The sequence below is a fragment of the Triticum aestivum genome, chromosome 4A (assembly GCF_018294505.1).
Source record: "Triticum aestivum cultivar Chinese Spring chromosome 4A, IWGSC CS RefSeq v2.1, whole genome shotgun sequence".
In the NCBI taxonomy this organism is placed as follows: domain Eukaryota; kingdom Viridiplantae; phylum Streptophyta; class Magnoliopsida; order Poales; family Poaceae; genus Triticum; species Triticum aestivum.
In genome coordinates this window covers 589122160-589142004 of record NC_057803.1, presented here as the reverse complement: position 1 = coordinate 589142004, position 19845 = coordinate 589122160, and the positions used below count along the sequence as shown (strand labels likewise).

The 19845-nt window shown below is 46.7% G+C and overlaps 1 protein-coding gene across 1 annotated transcript; it reads left to right on the top strand.

Annotated features, from left to right (window-relative positions):
• The first annotated feature begins 6441 nt into the window (after positions 1 to 6441).
• On the top strand, positions 6442 to 10246 carry LOC123087245 (calcium-dependent protein kinase 9). The gene is made up of 4 exons (XM_044509209.1): positions 6442 to 7513; positions 8852 to 9148; positions 9232 to 9746; positions 9838 to 10246. The coding sequence occupies exons 1-4, from the start codon at positions 6763 to 6765 to the stop codon at positions 9982 to 9984; spliced, it is 1710 nt and encodes a 569-aa protein (XP_044365144.1). The 5' UTR covers positions 6442 to 6762; the 3' UTR covers positions 9985 to 10246.
• Positions 10247 to 19845: the final 9599 nt, after the last annotated feature.

The window sequence follows — 19845 nt, the reverse complement described above, 5'->3', positions numbered from 1 at the left end:
CTTCAAGTGTGCATTGCTTCAAAAGCAAATTCCTCACTATGCACATCTTCATGGGGAGTTCTTCTATATCTTGCAATCAAATTCCTCAATATCAGTATCTACACTTCATATGTTTATCCCCGTTGAAAACTTAACCTATATTGTCATCAATCACCAAAAAGGGGGAGATTGTAAGTGCATCTAGTGCCCCTTAGTGATTTTGGTGTATTGAAGACTTATAGGTTAAGAATCTAATGTGTTTATGAGTGTACACAGGTCTATAAGTCTATGAGGAGTTTGATATTTACAGAGAAAGTCGACCCTTAAAAATTAAGTTCTTCGACTGAAGACTTTGATATTCTGAAGACTTTCTGAAGACTTTGAAAGTGAAGAAATTGGTTGACCTTGAAGACTTGGTATTCATTCGAGGAACATGAAGCATGAAGACTTTTGTTTTCGTAGTTTCATTTTCTCTTTCTTGAGTTATAGGAAACACCGTACTGTTAAAGGGGGTCAAGGAAATACTAAGGAAAAATTTCCATGTGATGCTCAACTCAAAATCCTACACCTACCAATCCCTTCGAGTGAAGCCATTGGAAATCTCATACAATTCAGTCATATTCTTCAGTGACAGAGACGCAGTTCTTCTGTTCACTGAGGACTTTGTTCTGACTAAGGAGTTAGGAATTCGCCAGTGCGATTTGCCTACACTGTGAGGAACATGATAGCCCTGAGGAATTTGTACCTCAAATTTTCGACCGTTATTGTGCTACCCGCCAGCTGTCCTAAAATATCTTATCCATCAAGCGGTCATATCATTGAAGGGCATTTATGTCTTATCATGTCGGGCTGCTCCCTAGGCTATAAATAGCCGCCCCCTACAACCACTAGCTGGTTGGCTGCTCCGCTAGAAACTGACACTTGTCAATTGAGAGCATCCCATCCTCCGAGGACTTTGAGCGAAAATCATCAAGTGAGGAAAATCCAAACCCAAACCCAAACACCTACAAACCCAAAGTGATTGAGCATCACTGAAGAGATTGATCCTGCGTGGATCCGACGCTTGTTACCTTTGAAGACTGTGCTTCTTCCAGACGGTTAGGCGTCATGGTCTAGAGCATCCAAGAGGAATTGTGGATCGCTGAGTGTCCGAGTTTGTGAAGGTTCGGAAGTCACGTGAAGACTTACCACGAGTGATTGGGCGAGGACTGTGTGTCCTTAGCTCAAGGAGAATACGGTGAGAACTGTGTGTCCGGGACTGTGTGTTCTCAGGTTTAAATACCTAGCCGCTCCAACCAGATGTACAACTGAGACAGCAGTTGGAACTGGTCTACCAAATCATTGTCTTCACCAAGCCAACTGGTTCTATTCCCTCAACACTTTCATTTCCTCATTACTGTGTTGTGTGTTTGTTCATATCTGTGTTTGAAGACTTTGACTGAAGACTTTCTCAATTTCCTTAGTTCAATTTCTTCAGTCTGTTTGTCTTCATCTTGTGCTATCATGTGCTTACGCTTTCTGTACTCTATGTTTGTCTTCATTTCATCATGATGACCATGTATGTATTCTGTTATGTTTACTTCTGAGTACTTATTCCGCTGCAAGTAGTTCTTCGCCAAGGAATTTCCTCACTAGCAAATTCCTCGGTGAAGAATTTCATAAAAATTGCCTATTCACACCCCCTCTAGTCGATATAACGCACTTTCAGAGTTCAAAATACCTCAGCAATTGTACCGATCATGAGAACCATACGACAAATGTTTCCAATGCATAAAATAGGGCCTCAATTTGTAGGAGTGCAAGTTCACACCACATACTAATAGTTTATACCTCGCGGAGGCAAACCAACCTGACTAGCAAAGTTGAATTTAGATACGCTAGTCTATCTTTACGATAGATGTCTTAGTATCATAATGGAATTATGATAATTAGATTTCATTGTTTAAACCAATCCACAATTTTTCATTTGAGAAACAGGTAGGAGATCTCATTTGCGCCAAATCTATATGAGCATGTCAGATAATCGAATCATACGCAAAAGTACAGTCAATAATATTTGGTTTTCTATTACTTTATTACTGAACCCAACTTTTTTTGCATGATAATACGTGTCTCATTTATATCATAAGGATCATAGTACAAGCCATGTACATACCGACCTGACAAAACCAAAAAGACAGCAGAACGCTAGTCTTTGCACACAGGAACACCAGCCAAGAAGTAAAACTACAAACAAGACCAAAGAATCTTCTGAGCTTGACACCAAAGGCCGTCACCTACCTCTGGCACCACCATAGCAGCCACCAAAGGAGAAAATGACGGATCACCTCCACACCCGAGCTCGACGCAGCTCCATCGCTGATATGCAGCTTTGCGGACCTCCAAGGTGGCTCGCCAATAAAGGCGAAGCCATTGCCGTTGAACGAATCAGACCGGGGCAACACCATGGACACGCCATCGAACTCCAGATCCATCACCCCCACGCAACTAAGACGTTGGAGGAGGAAACCATACCTGCCTGCCACGAACCACGAACCCAGATCCACCATCTTCCAGATGGCGTCGATGCGGACCACAATCTGCATCCGCTCCTAGACTACCTCCCAAGCTCCACGTCAGCGCTGGAGCAAACGCTGGCACAACGACGGAGCCCGAGGACACAGGTCCACCACGAGGATGCTGCCGCCGCCGCACCATCCTTGCTTGAACAGTCTGGTTTCCAAATCCACCCCAAAAGCGGATTGCCTCGTTGGGGAAGGATCTGAAGATTTATTAGTCGGCACCGCCATCGCCACCGCCGAAGCCATGACGATGAACAACCCAAACCCCTAAGAAACCAATGCCTAAAACAATCCGCACGCGTGGATCCGGCAACCCCCCTCACCACCAATGATCGAGGTCGTCAGCGGAGGGGAGCCGCCGAAGGACGGCGGCGGAGGAAGACGCGCTGGCAGCGGCAGGAGGCGAGATCGCCTTTCTTTCTTCTCCTGGAAGAAAGAAAGCCGTGTAGCAGAACGTTTTCAAGTCCTTTACTGAACCCAACTTGAATGTCACATTTGATATGCTCTAGAAGTTTCTACGAATATGGTTGCCTCATGTTCATGTACAGTAAAACCCACTATTAAAAATAATTATGTTAGAAATCTCTACCACAGCATTCAATAATTTTAAAAGATATAAGGACACATGCATAGATATGCAAATATATGTATATATATACTATACCATTTATACAATATAAGAAAATTAATTTGAATGATTTTTATAAAAAGGATGTTATTTTTTGGTAAACCGTACAACTTAAATTTTGCAGAAACAAGTATTTTGAATGATGTACATTACAACTGTATAACAACGAATAACATAACTATTATTTGGAAACATTATTATGTGGCTAAGTAATTGAAAATTATATTAATTAAAACTGTTACATGGTACACTTAGTTTAAAATAAGTATAAATGTTTGGTACAAAAAATAATTGTTTTACATTGCCTCGGGCTAAAAAATGGTTTGGACCAGCAAATACTAGTGAAAATAATTAGTAAAAACAAAATATATAAAATATCAAGTTAATTGGTATGGTGATGTTACCTTTTTTTCTGGACGCAATGAACTATCAAGCAGTCGGTGGTCTGATGGTGAGTGGTCAGCCTAATAATTTGTTGGTTAGCACTGTATGGAATTTGATTTTCAGTAAAAGAAATGGTGCTATAGTAGGAAAAAAGAGATGCATAGGTTATACCCACCGTGATTGCAGTCTGTTGGTGGTAGATCGGGATGGAGGCCTGTACATGGCATGTAGGTCTTGATGACATCCACAATTGATAAGACGGTTTTCTTCACCCTCTTATCTTCGAAGAGAAGACACGTGCAGGCCAAGGCATCAGAACTGGAGGTTGCAATCTTTAATACTGAACAACAATCATATCCCACCTCGGAACTTGGTCGCACTCAACACCCACTACAGTAACAAGTCCAGTTGCAGAGGGACAAACATCACGCCGCCGAAAGGACAACTGAGGGTGCTGGTCTGCAAAAGCACAAAGCACACGCAAGTAAAACAAAAATCCAAGGCATCAGAATTGGAGATTGTAATCTTTAATGTTGAACAACAATTTCTTACTTGCTCCCAACTTAGCAAAGGGGTTGTCAAGCCCTTGTCTTGCCAGTTATAAGGTTAAAAGCAAATAGATAGATAGTAGTATGGCAAAAGTAAAGAAAAAGAATAAGGAGCAATTTTGTAGGAGTTTGTATTGATGGAAGAATAGACCCGGGGGCGATAGATTCACTAGAGTTGGGCAACCGACAAGGTGACAAACTACAGTTGTGCAATTAACAAGAATAGCAATGATTATGACTACGGTTTGTTGATGCACAGACGGTGAACCAATGCAGTGCGGAGGGGAACTATTCACTTAAGATGGTTGACGAACGAAAGTATCCACATGCTAGAACGTATACTCGCAACGCAAGAGGCGCACAGCTTGTCTCGCGCGCATTTGCTGCATTCAAGCAGCTAGAAGTGGAGACATGGACCTCTTCATCCGTTTGCCTAGCTACATTATACATGTGTGTGGTTGTCTAGAAATATCGAGCAGGCGCCATCCGTCCATCCGTCTGCCGCCTATAATCACCTCGTCGATTGCCCTGCAATCTACCCGCTATACAAACTGCAAGCCCGGCCATAGCCGCATTCAACATCCTCCGCTCGCTTTCTCCTCTCTGCACCACACCCCATGGCCTCCTCGAGCTCCAAGGTCGTCTGGGACAGCCTCTCGTCTGAGTAGAAACAGGAAATCGCGCCATTGCGGCCGGCTGGCAAATTGGGCAGCAGACGGATACCAGCGTTACGACCAACCTTATGGAAGAGACGGCCGACGACGAGCTGGCAATGCCGGCATCACCATCAGCGAGACCCATGCTCACTATACCGAGATGGTGTTGCAAGAGCGGTAGGCCGCGTTCTGGCAGGCACAGGCCGACCAGGGTTATAACGTCCACTCCTCGACAAGCACCGGCGCAGCAACTCGCCGCTGGCACAGCCATCACGCCAGACGTGGACATGCCCGAGCAAGAGGCGTTGCTCGAGTCCTATCTCTTCGCCGTCGCCGCCCCTAAATGTGGAATCTTGATTGAAAGGTCATGTTTGTTCGTTCCCTTGTGTTGCTTCCTTTTTTCGGAGGCCTAAGTATTTTTTTTCTCGTTATATATTTCCAATTGGTTTGTTAGCTTTGGAAGTTCCTGACTCGTTGGATATATTGCTGGCTTGAGTAGTGCTCTGGGTTGTCGCTTTCCATAGTTTCTACTTCCCTTTGTTTGTTTGTTTGTTTTGGTTGTCATGGTCGCTTTCAAAAAAAAAATTACTCCTATTTTTCTCTTTGTTTCAGCGAATGCTGGCTTTGTCTTTTACGATCCTGGTGAATTGTTCTATGCGACGTGTTGGGTGTCACTGTAGCCGATAATGAAGAGATGCGGCTAAGTTTTCTATGCCCATGAGCGTAACTGTACTCCTATCTTTCTGTTTGTTTAGTGTTAGGAAGAAGATTCTGGTATGACTTTGTCAGACAACTGACCTAGAGAACAATTCTGGTTTCTTGTGTTCCTAAAACTCTCCGGCGCCGTGTTAACACATTTGTTTCTTTGATGCTAGGGTGTGGGAATTTGTGAAATAATACTAATAAAGCTAGTAGCAAGCTTTTGAATGGAATGGAAGGGGAATCATGGATGGATGGCTGGATGCATCATATTGCCCTGGTGCACGGCGCCTCATGCCTTAATCATGTGTGTTTAGGCTGTTTGACCACTGCTTTCCCCGTTGTTTAATCGATTATCTTAAGCTTGAGCACCCCCAAAGCGGAAACGGGAAAGAGCAAAAGCCCCCTCCTTTTAGACGCCTGTCCCCGCCCTTTGTTGCTCATTCTATCATTATATCTTGTTCAAAAGTAATGCTGTTATTATCAGCCCCAGAGATGTCCTTGTCCCTGAAGATACAGATTCTGGCGGCGTCAGATACAGATGGTTGGAGTTTTGTTCCGTTTTGTTACAACAATCTGGTATGGTTGTTGGAATTCTAGCACTAGTACTACTACCTAGTCATCTGAATTGGCTGTGCATAGGACTGTAACATATCTATAGTCTTGTCCCCGTGGCCTCGTCGCGTACGTCCCATGGAAAAGCGCTACGTTCCAAGGGTAAGGCATGCATGGATGTCACCACAGACGACATGTAGCCAGCGCGGGCAGTCATGCATTCTCCTCTTGGCCGCCCGCCGCCCGGTAGCTCAACGCCTCGCCAGCGATGGCGACCGTACGCACCACCTGCGCCATTATTTTCCTCCCCGTCGGCGTCTTGCCTTCACCCTCACGCCTTCATGCCGCCGGGTCACTCTCTTCCCATGCCAGCCAGCTTTCACACATAACTGCAGCAGCTGAGAAGAGATCCTGCAGCTCAACGGCCCCGGTTTCCATCGAGGGTATCCAGCGAGGCAAGGAGACCAACTCATTGCGTCGACCCAGCAAGCAAGCTGCGGTAAATAATGCTGCTGTTTCACAGCCAAAGGTAGAGAGAATAGAGGCCGGCTCTAGTCTGTAGATAGAGACTAGAGAGAATAGAGGCCGGCTCGGTCGTCGGAGGCCTCGAGAGACACAGCTAGCTAGCAGGCTGCGTCTACTCTGCCGCATGTCGTCTGCGCCATCGGTCGTCGGAGGCCTCGAGAGACACAGCTAGCTAGACAAGGAAGACAGCGGTGCCCAAGCTTCTAGAAGGCGAGGAGGGCGATACGATGGGCAACGCCTGCTTGTCCTGCTGCACCGCCTCGTCCCAGCCAGAGCACGACGCGGCGGGACCTCAACGGCCGCAGCACCGGAAGGGGCCGGTGACGCCCCCGAGACCGAGCGGAAGCAGCGAGCCGAGCCCCACCACCGCCAGGGCGAGCCCCAAGCCCCGGCCCCGCCCCCGGGCCAAGGCCAAGCCCAACCCGTACGCGCACCGCGGCGGCGGCTCGGCGGCGCGCGTGCTGGACGGCGTGGTGCCGCACCACCCGCGGCTGCGGGTGACGGACAAGTACCACCTGGGGCGCGAGCTGGGGCGCGGCGAGTTCGGCGTCACGCGGCTGGCCACGGACCGCGGCGCGGCGCGGGAGCGGCTGGCGTGCAAGTCCATCCCCAAAGCGCGGCTGCGCACGGCCGTGGACGTGGCCGACGTGCGCCGCGAGGTGGCCATCATGGCGTCGCTGCCGGACCACCCGGCGCTGGTGCGGCTGCGCGCCGCCTACGAGGACGACGAGGCCGTGCACCTGGTCATGGAGCTCTGCGACGGCGGCGAGCTGTTCGACCGGATAGTGGCGCGCGGGCGGTACACGGAGCGCGCCGCGGCGGCCGCGGCCAGGACGGTGGCGGAGGTGGTGCGGGCCTGCCACGCGCACGGGGTGATGCACCGGGACCTCAAGCCCGAGAACTTCCTCTACGCCGGCAAGGAGGAGGACGCGCAGCTCAAGGCCATCGACTTCGGCCTCTCCGTCTTCTTCCGACCAGGTCCGCAAACTGCTCATTCCTATGCACTACGTTTTTCAATTCGTTAAGCAGTTTACAGAAAATCACGTGCAGGTAGAATAAAACTGGCGCCGGTTGTGATTTTCATTTTTGGCCTGGCTTTTCTTGGCTTAGTACTACCTTTGTTTATTTTTGAGACCTTCGTTTGAAACCTTTATGATACTTTTTAATAAATGGCTGTGTGCATCAAGAGATGCAGAAGCCGGGGTATATCTCCTTTTCAAAAAAAAGTAGAATAAAACTGAGAATTATGAACAAAGGCAATGCCAGACTATTTTTTTTAACAAAGGCAATGCCAGATATCATTTTGATTTTTCGTGTTATGATTAGTGGGCGTGTGTTTATGCCATTTTTACAAACTGATTAGCGGGCGTGTTTTTTTTATTTGGAGAAACATGTGCATACTACTCCTTTGCAATCTTTGCACGAAAGAAAATTCAAAAATTTCGGCGAAAACATAAATAGAAAGACATATATATTACATTTTTAGTAAGCGGTACATTTCAAGAAAGTTAAAGTACAACAATGATGTGTAGAAACAAGAATTCAGCAGCTCAGAGAAGTAAGAAACGAAATTTCAGAAGAAAAAGAAGAGGGTTAAGATTTGCATGATTGCACATATGGTAAGCAATCCAAACAATTCAAGAAAAGATATTGTGTTTGAATAGTTTATTACTGTTTATCCGGGGCATCCGGGAGCCAAAACTCCATGTGAAATTGTAGCAGTTGATACTGCTTTCGATGAGTCACGACAGTGAAACGTGGCGAAGCTGCTCCCTGAACGGACGGAGGAGCTAGGTCCATGCATGTCTCCACCTCCAGCTGCTTGGTTGGATGCAGCAAATGCGCGCGAGACACGCCGCGCGCCTCTTGCGTTGCGACTTGCGACTTGCGAGTTAACTCAAAACCGTACCGCGCTAAAGTCAACAGAAGAAATGATGTTTTCTTTTCTTTTTTGCGAGATGATGTTTACATACGTCTCAAAAAAAGTTATGATGTTTTCTTTTTTTTTTTGCGAGAAAAAGCTGATGATGTTTAATCAATAGCTAGTGCTAGTTAGTACTCCCTCCCTTTCAAAATATAGTGTTTTATCTATTCCCGTGCTTCAACTTTGATCATAAATTTAACCAGCGAGACCGAATGCAGCGGGAGCAAAAGTTATACCAATGAATTCATATTCAAAAGAAGTTTTCGATTATATAATTTTTTTTCTTCCATCATAGTCGGTCTCGTTAGTTAAATTTATGGTCAAAATTATATCTCCGAAAGCACGAGGGAGTACGGAATACTAGTGATTGATTAAAATCTGCTATGGTGCAGGCGAGCGATTCTCGGAGATCGTGGGCAGCCCGTACTACATGGCCCCAGAGGTGCTCCGCCGCAGCTACGGCCCGGAGGTGGACATCTGGAGTGCCGGCGTCATCCTCTACATCCTCCTCTGTGGCGTCCCGCCTTTCTGGGCCGAGACAGAGCAGGGCGTGGCGCGCTCCATCCTCCGTGGCGTGCTGGACTTCGACCGCGAGCCCTGGCCTCGGATCTCCGACAGCGCCAAGAGCCTCGTCCGCCAGATGCTCGAGATGGACCCCCGCAAGCGCCTCACCGCCCGCCAAGTCCTCGGTCGGTGACTACCTGTTCGATCTCCACTCAAACATGCATCGTCAATGGCGGCTGATGATCTATCTACGTATGCATGCATGCAGCGCACCCGTGGCTGCAGGACGCGAAGAAGGCGCCGAACGTGCCGCTGGGGGACGTGGTGCGGGCGAGGCTCAAGCAGTTCTCCGTCATGAACCGCTTCAAGAAGAAGGCGATGCGGGTGATCGCGGAGCACCTGTCGGCGGAGGAGGTGGAGGTGATCAAGGAGATGTTCGCGCTCATGGACACGGACAACAACGGTCGGGTCACGCTGGAGGAGCTCAAGGCCGGCCTCGCTCGGGTGGGCTCCAAACTCGCCGAGCCCGAGATGGAGCTGCTCATGGAGGCCGCCGACGTGGACGGCGATGGCTACCTCGACTATGCCGAGTTCGTCGCCATCACCATCCACCTGCAGCGCCTCTCCAACGACCAACACCTCCGCAAGGCATTCCTCTTCTTCGACCGCGACAGCAGTGGCTACATCGAGCGCGCCGAGCTCGCCGATGCGCTCGCCGACGACTCCGGTAGAGCCGATGACGCCATCGTCGACCACGTCTTGCAGGAGGTCGACACCGACAAGGTACGTTCGCTCCGAATCTCACAAATTGTTATGGCCATGCATGCATTTTCATGTTCATTCTGAATCCATGGTCGTCGCCGATGGAATGCAGGATGGCCGGGTCAGCTTCGTGGAGTTCGTGGCGATGATGAAAGCCGGGACGGACTGGCGGAAAGCATCGCGCCAGTACTCCAAGCAGCGCTTCAAGTCCCTCGGCAATAGCCTCATCAAGGACGGCTCCATCTCCATGGCGCACTGATCATCCATCACACATACATAGTTGATCGTTGTGATGCCTGGTTTTTTATGCATACATCAATTGAATTGTAGTATTCGATTTATTCCCGATCTCGTTGTTTGTTCATATGTTTGTCGTAGGCTGTTTGAGTCATCCGTAGAATTGATGCGCAAATGTTTTTTGTCTGACGTTTGATTATGCTTTTACTTATGTGTGCTGGAAGAGACATCTAAAGTAGCCAAATGATAGAGTGAGCAACAATGGATGGGGACAGACATCTAAAGCAGAGGGCTTTTACTCTTTTCCGTTTTCGCTTTGGGGGTGTGTGCTTAAGAGAAAAATAACAAAAATCCTACACCTACGAACTGTGCCTTACAGGAACCGCCTATGGACAGACGTGTCCTCTGATTACTCTCCCTTTCCCTATGACTAGTGGTTGAGGCCCGCCATTGCGGGCCGCTTGAGAGAAAGCTATGTATATCTCATCATCATATTAATTTTAAAAAAAATCACCCACAAAAAAAATTAAAAAATTATTCTCACGTCACGTGGACATTACAACCATCTTAAAAGAAAAAAGAAAAAAACTTAAAAGAACTTTTCTCAAAAAAAGTCTTCCTGCAATTTAAAAAACTCTAAAAAAATACTTTTTCACCATGACCAACCAGTATGCGCCACATGGTGTAGCTGGTTAGCCACCATTCTAGCGCCTCTTAATGGGTTTAATTATACATGGCCATCCCTCGTGCCGGGCCTAGCCAAGCCCGACGATAAAAGTCCAGGCCCGGGCCCAGCCCAGCCCGGGTGTCGGGCCTAGAAATTCAGGGCCAAGCCCAGCCCGTACATGTAAAAGAACGTCAGGCCTCTTCAGTAAATCATGAAAACGACGAGCTCGGGCCCGGGCCCGGCCCGGCCTTCGGGCTCAAAATCAAGGCCCAGCCCGGTGCGGCATCGGGCCGGGCCGGGCTACCCATGGCCAGGACTACCTGTGATTCAGCTGTGGGGCCAACCAATTTCCAATCAAAGCATTGACACATCAGCGTGTAGGATTTATTCCGTGAAATTTGTCCCTAACTCTAGCAAAGCTCGAAAAATAATGATCGATTAAACAACGGGAAAATCAGCGGTCAAACATGATTAAGACATGAGGCGCCGTGCAGCATGGCAAAAGGATGCATCCAAGCCATCCATGATTCTCTTCCATTCCAAAGCAAGAGCCCGGCCCATTGCTACTAGGTTTATTATTATTAATCAAATTCTCACACCCTAGCATCAAGGAAGCAAATGCATTAACGCGGCGCTGGAGAGTTCTCAGAACACAAAAAACCAGAATTTTTCTTCAGGTCAGCTGTCTGACAAAGTCCTACCAGAATCTTGTCCTAACACTAAACAAAAAATGGAAACATGAACAATGTAAAGCGACCATATATCCAACGAGTCCGGAAAGGAACTACCGGAGCTAACAAAACAACCGGAAATATATGATGCCACCCATACGGCTTGCTAGTTGCTACGTATGCTCTCCTACCATTTTGAATCAATCAAACGAGCGGAGGATCGAGCTGGACAAGTCTTCGTCTGACCAAATCCTACCAGCAGAATCTTCCCAACACTAAACAAACCAGGCAAGTAGATCACGCGCAAGGAGAAACATTTTATTAGGGGCCAGTTCTTTTGGACAGCTTAAAAAAATATGATGCCTCTCTTCAGCTTAAAAAATAAGCCGTTTCACAAATTTGTTAAGACCTCTAAATTAGTTATGGGATAACTAGCCCCAATCAATAAGAAAGATGTCTTATGGGATAAGCTGAGGAGAAGGCGACTTAGTTTTTAAGCTGCCAACCTAGCCGCAACTCTAAGTCATCTGCTACAGTGACCCCCAACACCTCGCATAGAAAAACTCACAAGGATTCTAGTGAAAGACAGAATGGAAATAGTGCAGCTGAAGAACGAGGAGGTCCAAGATGGACAGGAACCGGCAGCAGGGACGGAGATGATGGAGAGCTCCTCGGCGAGGGTGGCAGCGAGCGGCGCGCGGAGGCGCTCGAGCTCGTCGATGACGGCGGCGAGGACAGGCTTGGAGCGCATCACCTCCTTCTGCTCCTGGCTAAGCGTCTTGCCGGACTCTTCCATCCGCGCGATGCGATTCTGCTGCTTCCGCAGCGCGCAGAGACGCTTCGGCAACACCGAGAGGATCGGTCCCTCCTTGGTTTCCAATATTGTCGCCTTGGTTTCAAATTCTTTAACCAACTCTACAAAAAATAACAATTGCAAATCATAAAGTATGTCGACAGTAATAAAAATTGTTCAGCAACACAAAAGCAGCTAACTACTACATGTGTTATCAGACTACCATATTAACTAGTGCTTTTCAGGTTATTATTACAATGTTTTGTTAGCTACATAAATTTATTAGAGACGAGTACCTGAAGTCGTGCCGAAAGAGCTAAAAAGAAGACATGGTTCATAGGTGGGTTCGAACCACCTCATCTTTTGAGCAGAACATTGCGCACCAGATTCGAGCTTCAAACTTTTAGTGTTGACGGCGAGTACATATGTTGTCGGATGGCACATGCTCTCCTTCGCCATGATGTAAATAATATCGTCATCGAGCAAGCTTAATGTAGGGCCTGCAGTGGTGAACTTCCCCCATGTCAAATTGTTTTCCTCATCAAACATCCCAGGCAAGAGACTCGGCAAACTCGGGTCAGTGAAATATATCTCAGATGTATCAACCATCAAGCCGTCACGCCAGACATCATCTGAATAGATTGATCTGGTCCATGTAGTAGCTGTCCAACCATGATCTTGTGCTTGCTTCATGCTGCGAATGGCATTATCTGCATGGAAATTTAACCCAACAAACTTGATCACACCATTGCATATTGTCACATGACGGTGTGGTCTTGGGGTGAAATCCTCATACGTCAAGTGGAACTCAGAGGGATCACACAGTTCCGGTATTGGCAATGGAACGAAATGGATGATAGGCTTTTTATCCAAAACATTGCACAAGAGAATTCCCCACCAAAGATCGATCCAGCCTATGATGCCCTTTCCTGCATATGCCACGCTCATGGCATTATGAACCAATAGCTTATCCTTGGCATTCCTTGTTTCACTATCCTCCTCCGCTATGTAAGCCGCCCGAGAGTGCCAAGGGTTCGTGTCGGAGCGGTAGACATGGAGCGTATATAATGTTTGCGAGACCCGAGCATGAGATATTCGACACGAGGGAAAACGGCAGCAAAGTCTTCTTCACTGTTATTGTCGCTAATAGGTAAGACAGCAACCAAATTTCACGAAAAAGAAGACGGATAGGGCCTTCGGAGAAGATGGAGAGAGGCAGAAACTGGCCCTGCTACCTTGTAGACGAAATAGTCGATTGCCTGGACCGAGAAATAGATGCCGAGATCCAGAAATTAATGCTTTGGCAAGCATCCGCAGTCACCACAATGACGATATGGCCCTTCCTTCCGGCACCCTCTTGTTGACGTTGCCCATCTTCCGGGGCGGCCACACCACAAGATCAAGTGGCACCAGACCAAGTGACACCTGCAGCAGGCAACAACAACAGGAACAAAGACGTTCATCATTCTCAATAGTCAATAAATGTATGGTTGATTGCCTAGAAAGAAATTTAATGCTATGTCTTCAATATAGTACAATACAAACTGCAAGTAATCAAGCTGGTACTTTTTGAACGAAAAAATGCTAAAGGAAAAACCAGTGTTCTGGATCCGAACTAGTTTTTTTTTTTTTGAGAAAATACAGGAGAGCTTGCTTTCATTGCATTGCAAAGAGATAGTCTGGGTTACAATCCTCCTAGCCTCCTAGGAGGCAGTTACAATGCTCATGAGCAAATCAGCGGAACTAGTTTCAAACTGCGGATGATCATGGTGACCATAACCAAATAAACATGACACAAGAGCATTACCAAAAATAGCACCAAGACAAGAGAAAGCTCCTGCTCCACTTAGCTCGGTAAGGCACTTATTCAATGGAGCTAACAAAGTATGTGTCGATTTAGTGAGTAAATTGCAAAAACCCATCACATTTGGGGACCCTAAATCAGAAAACCACCACGTTTCGTTTTTTTTTGCAAAAACTCATCATCATTGTACTGACAGTTTGCAAAAAACGCTGATTGGTTGATTAGAGCCGTTTGATGCAAAACTGACCGCTAGGTCCCACTGTCAGATGCCACCTGGCGGAGGGGGAGACGGCGCCCGTCACGAAGGGACTAACGGCGCTAACTTAGTCAGGTTTGACCAGTCAAAATCGAACCAGTCGCTGCCCCGCAGGCCACAGCGCGCCCGCGCCCGCACGCTCGTCGGCGCCGCCGCCCCGCGCTGTTGGGCTGCCGCAGCCTTCTTCTTTTGGACGCGCCGCCACCACCTGCTCCTGGTCGAGCCGCCCGACGCCGTGGCGGTGGCCATGCACGCGATGGGAAGGAGCAACGAGCGCCGGAGGTGGCCATCGACATGAACTGCAAGGGCGGCGACGAGCTGGATCTAGAGCAAATCTGAAGCTTCGCCGCGCGGTGTGTTTGCTGTCGGGGCTGTGAGCTACCATGTGCAGGCAGATCACATGGGTTAGTTGTAGAGGAGATCAGCGCGCCGTGGAGCTCCACCGGAGGCAGAGAAGATGAAAGCGACGCCGACGGTTCCTCCGTTCCTGGCTCCTCACGCCGATTCCTCTGGGGAAGAGAGTATTCAGACGACGACGAGTCTATTCGGCTAGTTTCAGTGATTTGCGGTGGTCGTTGGCCGCGACAACCATGAACGGCGTCGATGGCGGGCCGAGGTTTGCAACAGCGACGGGGATAATCGAGTATGGGGCGGGTCGCGGGGTTGGGAAATAAGGAGCACTGGAGGTCGGGGAGCTCTTCGTGCTGGTCTCAGGTCACCGGCGAGCTCGGCGTGGGGGAGCTCGACCCGACCAGCGACAGCACCGCCGCTACCTCCAGCCGCCGTGAGCCCGTGACCACCGAGCCTTCGTCCGGCCCTGCCTCCGCCGGGGACAACGGGAACTGCCGTGGCTGCCGGCAATGGAAGGGGAGGGAGGGGAGGCTTGGCCAGCAGGGGAGGCGCGGGGGAGCGGCGCCGGCGAGGCCAGCATCCGTGGATAAGAGGCTCGGAGAAGAGAAAGAAGCCAAGAAGCTGACGGGTGGGCCCTGGGAACCTTTTAATGGGCTAGTCAAACGGTGTGAAAACTTGGTGCCATGTCAGCCTGCCAAGTGGGACCGATCGGTCAGTTTTGGCGTCAATCGCTGCTTATTGACTGATCAACGTTTTTTGCAATTTGTCAGTACAATGGTGATGGGTTTTTGCAAAAAAATGAAACGTGGCGGCTTTTTGATTTAGGGTTCACAAATGTGGTGATTTTTTGCAATTTACTCCGATTTAGTAGATGGGCAGTTCCTATTTCGTCCAGCAAGGTGACAAGATCAAAAACAGATACCAAATAATATAAATATTTCTTCATAGTTGAGAGGCAAAATTTGATTAGTCAGAGGGCCTAGTTTTCACATTCTGAATCCAACTAAGCCCTTTGCTGCCCAAAATAAATAACATTTCGAAATAATCAGAGGGGGGGGGGGGAGAGAGATCAAGTGCCCAATTAAACCAAGAAGAGGCGACAACCAGTACTACCACGGTTGCGCAAGCCGAGGTTGTAGAAGATTAGAAGACCTCAAAGAATAAGCTAAATTTTCTGAAAAGAAAAGGGAACAGGATGAATTAAACACAATAGCTATGCTCAGGAAGAGAACACCCCTGGTCATCTTAGGACTATAAATCAATTATCATCTCAACCACCGCCATCTATTGTTGCGGCGGCATGGACCTACGCCCCCAGCAGAGGTCGTAATACACTACGCACCATAAGGGAGGCACATCTAAACCCAAGAAACCATCTAGCTACTTTTACACCATCCAGATATATATGGATCCTATCTATAAAAACTAAATATGAACCATTACCAGCATGCAGTGGAAAAAAGGCCTAACACAGAATTACAACAGACCAATTTCATAGACAAGATAGATGATCAGTCACAGTCACGCAAGCACGCCAACACAGATATAAGCACTAAATCATTGGCTCGATGTCCAATGTGTGTGTGTGTGTGTGTGTGTGTGTGAGAGAGAGAGAGAGAGAGAGACCAAAAGACTTGCCTGGACCGAGGAATAGACGGTGAGATCCAAAAATTCATGCTTTGTGTGATGAGATCTTGGTGAGAATCCGCAATCAGCACAATGAACATATGACCCTTCCTTCTGGCACCCTCTTGTCGATGCGGCCTATTTTGCGGGGCAACCACACCACAAGCGTCAGCCGGCCCTGCATCACACCAAGTGGCACCTGCAGCAGGCAACAACAACAAGAACGAAGATGTTCATCATTCTCCATAGTCAATACATGTATGGTTGATTGCCTAGAAAGAAATTTAATACTATATCTTTAATATAGTGCAATGCGAACTGCAAGTAATCTAGCTGGTACTCTTTGAACCAAAAATGCTAAAGAAAAAAACAAGTGTTCTGGATCCGAACTAGTTTCAAACTGCAGATGATCAATGGTGACCATAACCAAATAAACATGACAAAAGAGCAGTACCAAAAATAGCACCAAGATAAGAGCAAGCTCCTGCTCTCCTTAGCTTGGTGGGAGTTATTCAATGGAGCTAATGAAATATGTGTTCGATTTAGTAGATGGGGCAGTTCCATCTCGATCAGCAAGGTGACAAGATAACAAATAAGTACCAAATCAAATAATTTTTCTCGGTAGTTGACCGGCAAAATTTGATTAGCCAGAGGGCCAAGATTTCACATTATGAATCCAGCTAAGCCCTTTGCCGCCCAAAATCCTTAACATTTCGAAATAATCTATCCAGCTAACTCAATCAACATTCAAAAATTGACAGACCATCTCAGTAAGAGAGAGAGGGAGGAAGATCAAGGGCTCACCGGAACCAAGAAGAGGCATCTGGGCATGAACTACACAACAGATTTGCGCGCACAGGGATCTGGGCATGAACTACACAACAGATTTGCCTCCATTGTAATTAAAGAGCTAACTGGATGTGGTTGTATGAAACAAGAAAAGCTTAAAGAACATCCAAGAATGGTCAAACACCAGCCTCTAGGCCTCAAGTATGGCCAACACCAACCATATTGTAGCACAAGGGCCTAACCAACACATGGACAAATTTGAAGCGCAAGATCATCACAATCAAAAGAATGTAGTGGCCCTAAGACCACCACCACAAATAGCATGACCACGAAACTAAAGGACAAGTTATTGGCTCGATGGCCAACACAACAATCAGGCAAGGCCCGTGGCACAGGAGAGAGCAATGCGATCAGGGACTCACCAGAACTGAGAAGGAGGCCACGACCATTGCCATATTTGCGGCCAAAACGTTGTCACCGCACTGCGGGGGAGGCCAAGGTATACGCGTGTAATATTTGCATTACTATGGACGGCACTGTGGTCAAACTCGCTGAGATGGATATGGCGACCAAAATTCCTGGAGGCATAGGGCCTACAATCGAGAGATGCAACTCATCAAATTTAAAATCTAGAAAAAATGTCATTCTGGGATAGGGTTATCGTTTCCATGCGTATAACAAAGAAAGACGAGTAGCAACCGATTTAAACAGAGGATACTAGTCTTTCAGCATACAAATATAACCTTTTGTCCAAGCAAAAGAAATATACTCCAGCCGGACCGGTTTACATCTTGTGAAGGAAACATTTACTTTTAGTAAGCTATTGAAACCTTTACTTTTAGTAAATCTTTAATCCTTGTATTTTTTTCACAAAATTTGTTAATTGATCTAAATTCTGATACAATGCTATATTATACTCACAGATATTTATAGTAACTCACAAACTTTTCAGACTTCAACAGAAATTTGTAAATACTAGTTCACAAGCAACCACAAAAAAGCCGAGTCTTTTTTCGATTTCCTTCCTGGTCAATGACATACTAGCTCTAGCCTATTCAGTGTAGTCATATTATATTTGACTCAAGATGGTACCCAAGCAACTTGCTACGTACAGTACAAATTTACTAAAGGTGTCAAAGGGACTTACTCGTATGCATGTACTCCCTCCGTTCGGAAATACTTGTTTTAGTTCTAGATACAACCATTTCTAAGACAAGTATTTCCGAACGGAGGGAGTATTTACTAAGAACAGTGATAAAATCCGGGTAAACGAAGCCTCCAGATTTAGTGTGAATCTTGAAGTGCACTTGCTGTAATCAGTAACACCATCCTTATCTGACACTCTTTGTCAACAGAACAAAACCACAATGATGTGCAGAGAATAAAAAAGCAAAGTGCGCATGTATGGGCCTCTCCTGCCAAATGAACCAAATTATACTCAATTTGGAGCAGCAAGCCTCCAAACTGAAACCATCCGGCCATTTGCAAAAAAGATTCTATCCAGACTGACTGTATTCTACACATGAACGAATCAGTACCAATGTTGATCTCACAAGTGAGAAGCTCTGAGGTGTCATATGGCTAAGCTAGTCAACTAAAAGTTGCTGCTATATCAAGGAAAAATTAACCAGTTAATAAGCTACTACTATTCCTATTTATCGCCCTAAGTGCAAGTATCTTACTAAAACAAATGTTCCTGGGTTCTACTTCATTTTCTTAACCTGAATGTTTGGTACACAAGCGCAGATGCATCTCTTAATAATTATGACTGTGAATATTTATGGTTGATCTCTTAAAGTAGCAACTTCAGTTTAGCTCCAAGGAACTGCACACTAAAAAATGTGCATTTGTCACTTTATTTAGGCAAACATCCAAACAAAGTATTTGTATACAGCACAACAATCGCAACATTGGCAGACTACCAAGAAAGTTGTGCGTAATCATGCACGGATTCTATCCCCAAAACTGAAGCTTTACAGGGTTCTCGTGTAGAACCCGAAACTCTTTTTTTTAGTGCTCTTGTTTGACTGTAAATCCTAATCCTAGCATGACTCGCTACTAAAAATGATGGTTCTCGAACTAAAATCAGCCTGTTTATACAGTACCAGATTATGTTAAGCTAAAGGAACAAGTGATTCTTTGATTCGTAGCTTATTTCTCAGATATTTAACTGAACAAAACATAGGTTACATGAGAAGTTCAATTTTGAGGTGAAGTGATCCAATTGCAGAACCTTTTAGAAAAATAATAGAAAATGAAAAAACTGTTTATAGCTGCAGTGTCACATGTGTCTTGGGTGAACAGAACTATTACGCTCCTTAACTCCAGTGAGATGTACAACCCAAAAAACAATCAATGAGAAACTGATCTTGTGTTAAAAAATATATAGACTTCGGTACTCTTCATATTTGGTCATAGAAGTTGTAATCAACCATCACAACAACATATTTTCAATCAGGTCAATCTTACAATAGGTCTGATGCCACACATAGCTTCAAGTAATGCACGAGAGAAATAGCTACCGATGCTCATAACAAGGAACAAATGATCCACCAAGTACCGTACTATCTACTTACTAAGGAACCAGAGGAAGGAGAGAACTCGCCCATGACATCTGTACCGATGCCATGCACGATGCTGGGGCTGTGTCGTACCAGCCTTTGTCCGCGGGAGGCAGCCGCCAACCGGAACCCTACAAAAGACGGCGAACGACTGCATGCATGCATGCATATGCATCCAGGAGGAGGAGCGACCTTGGAGTGAGTTAATTACACGATAGTACCACAATTGGGGCCATGGTGGCGAATTGGTACCAGTTTTGAAAAATTTTACGTGTCAGTACCATGTTTGGACCGAACCGTTGCAAATCGGGCTAAACTTTGTATTTGTACGTATTGACGCTGGAACTGACCGCCCGGGCCCGCGC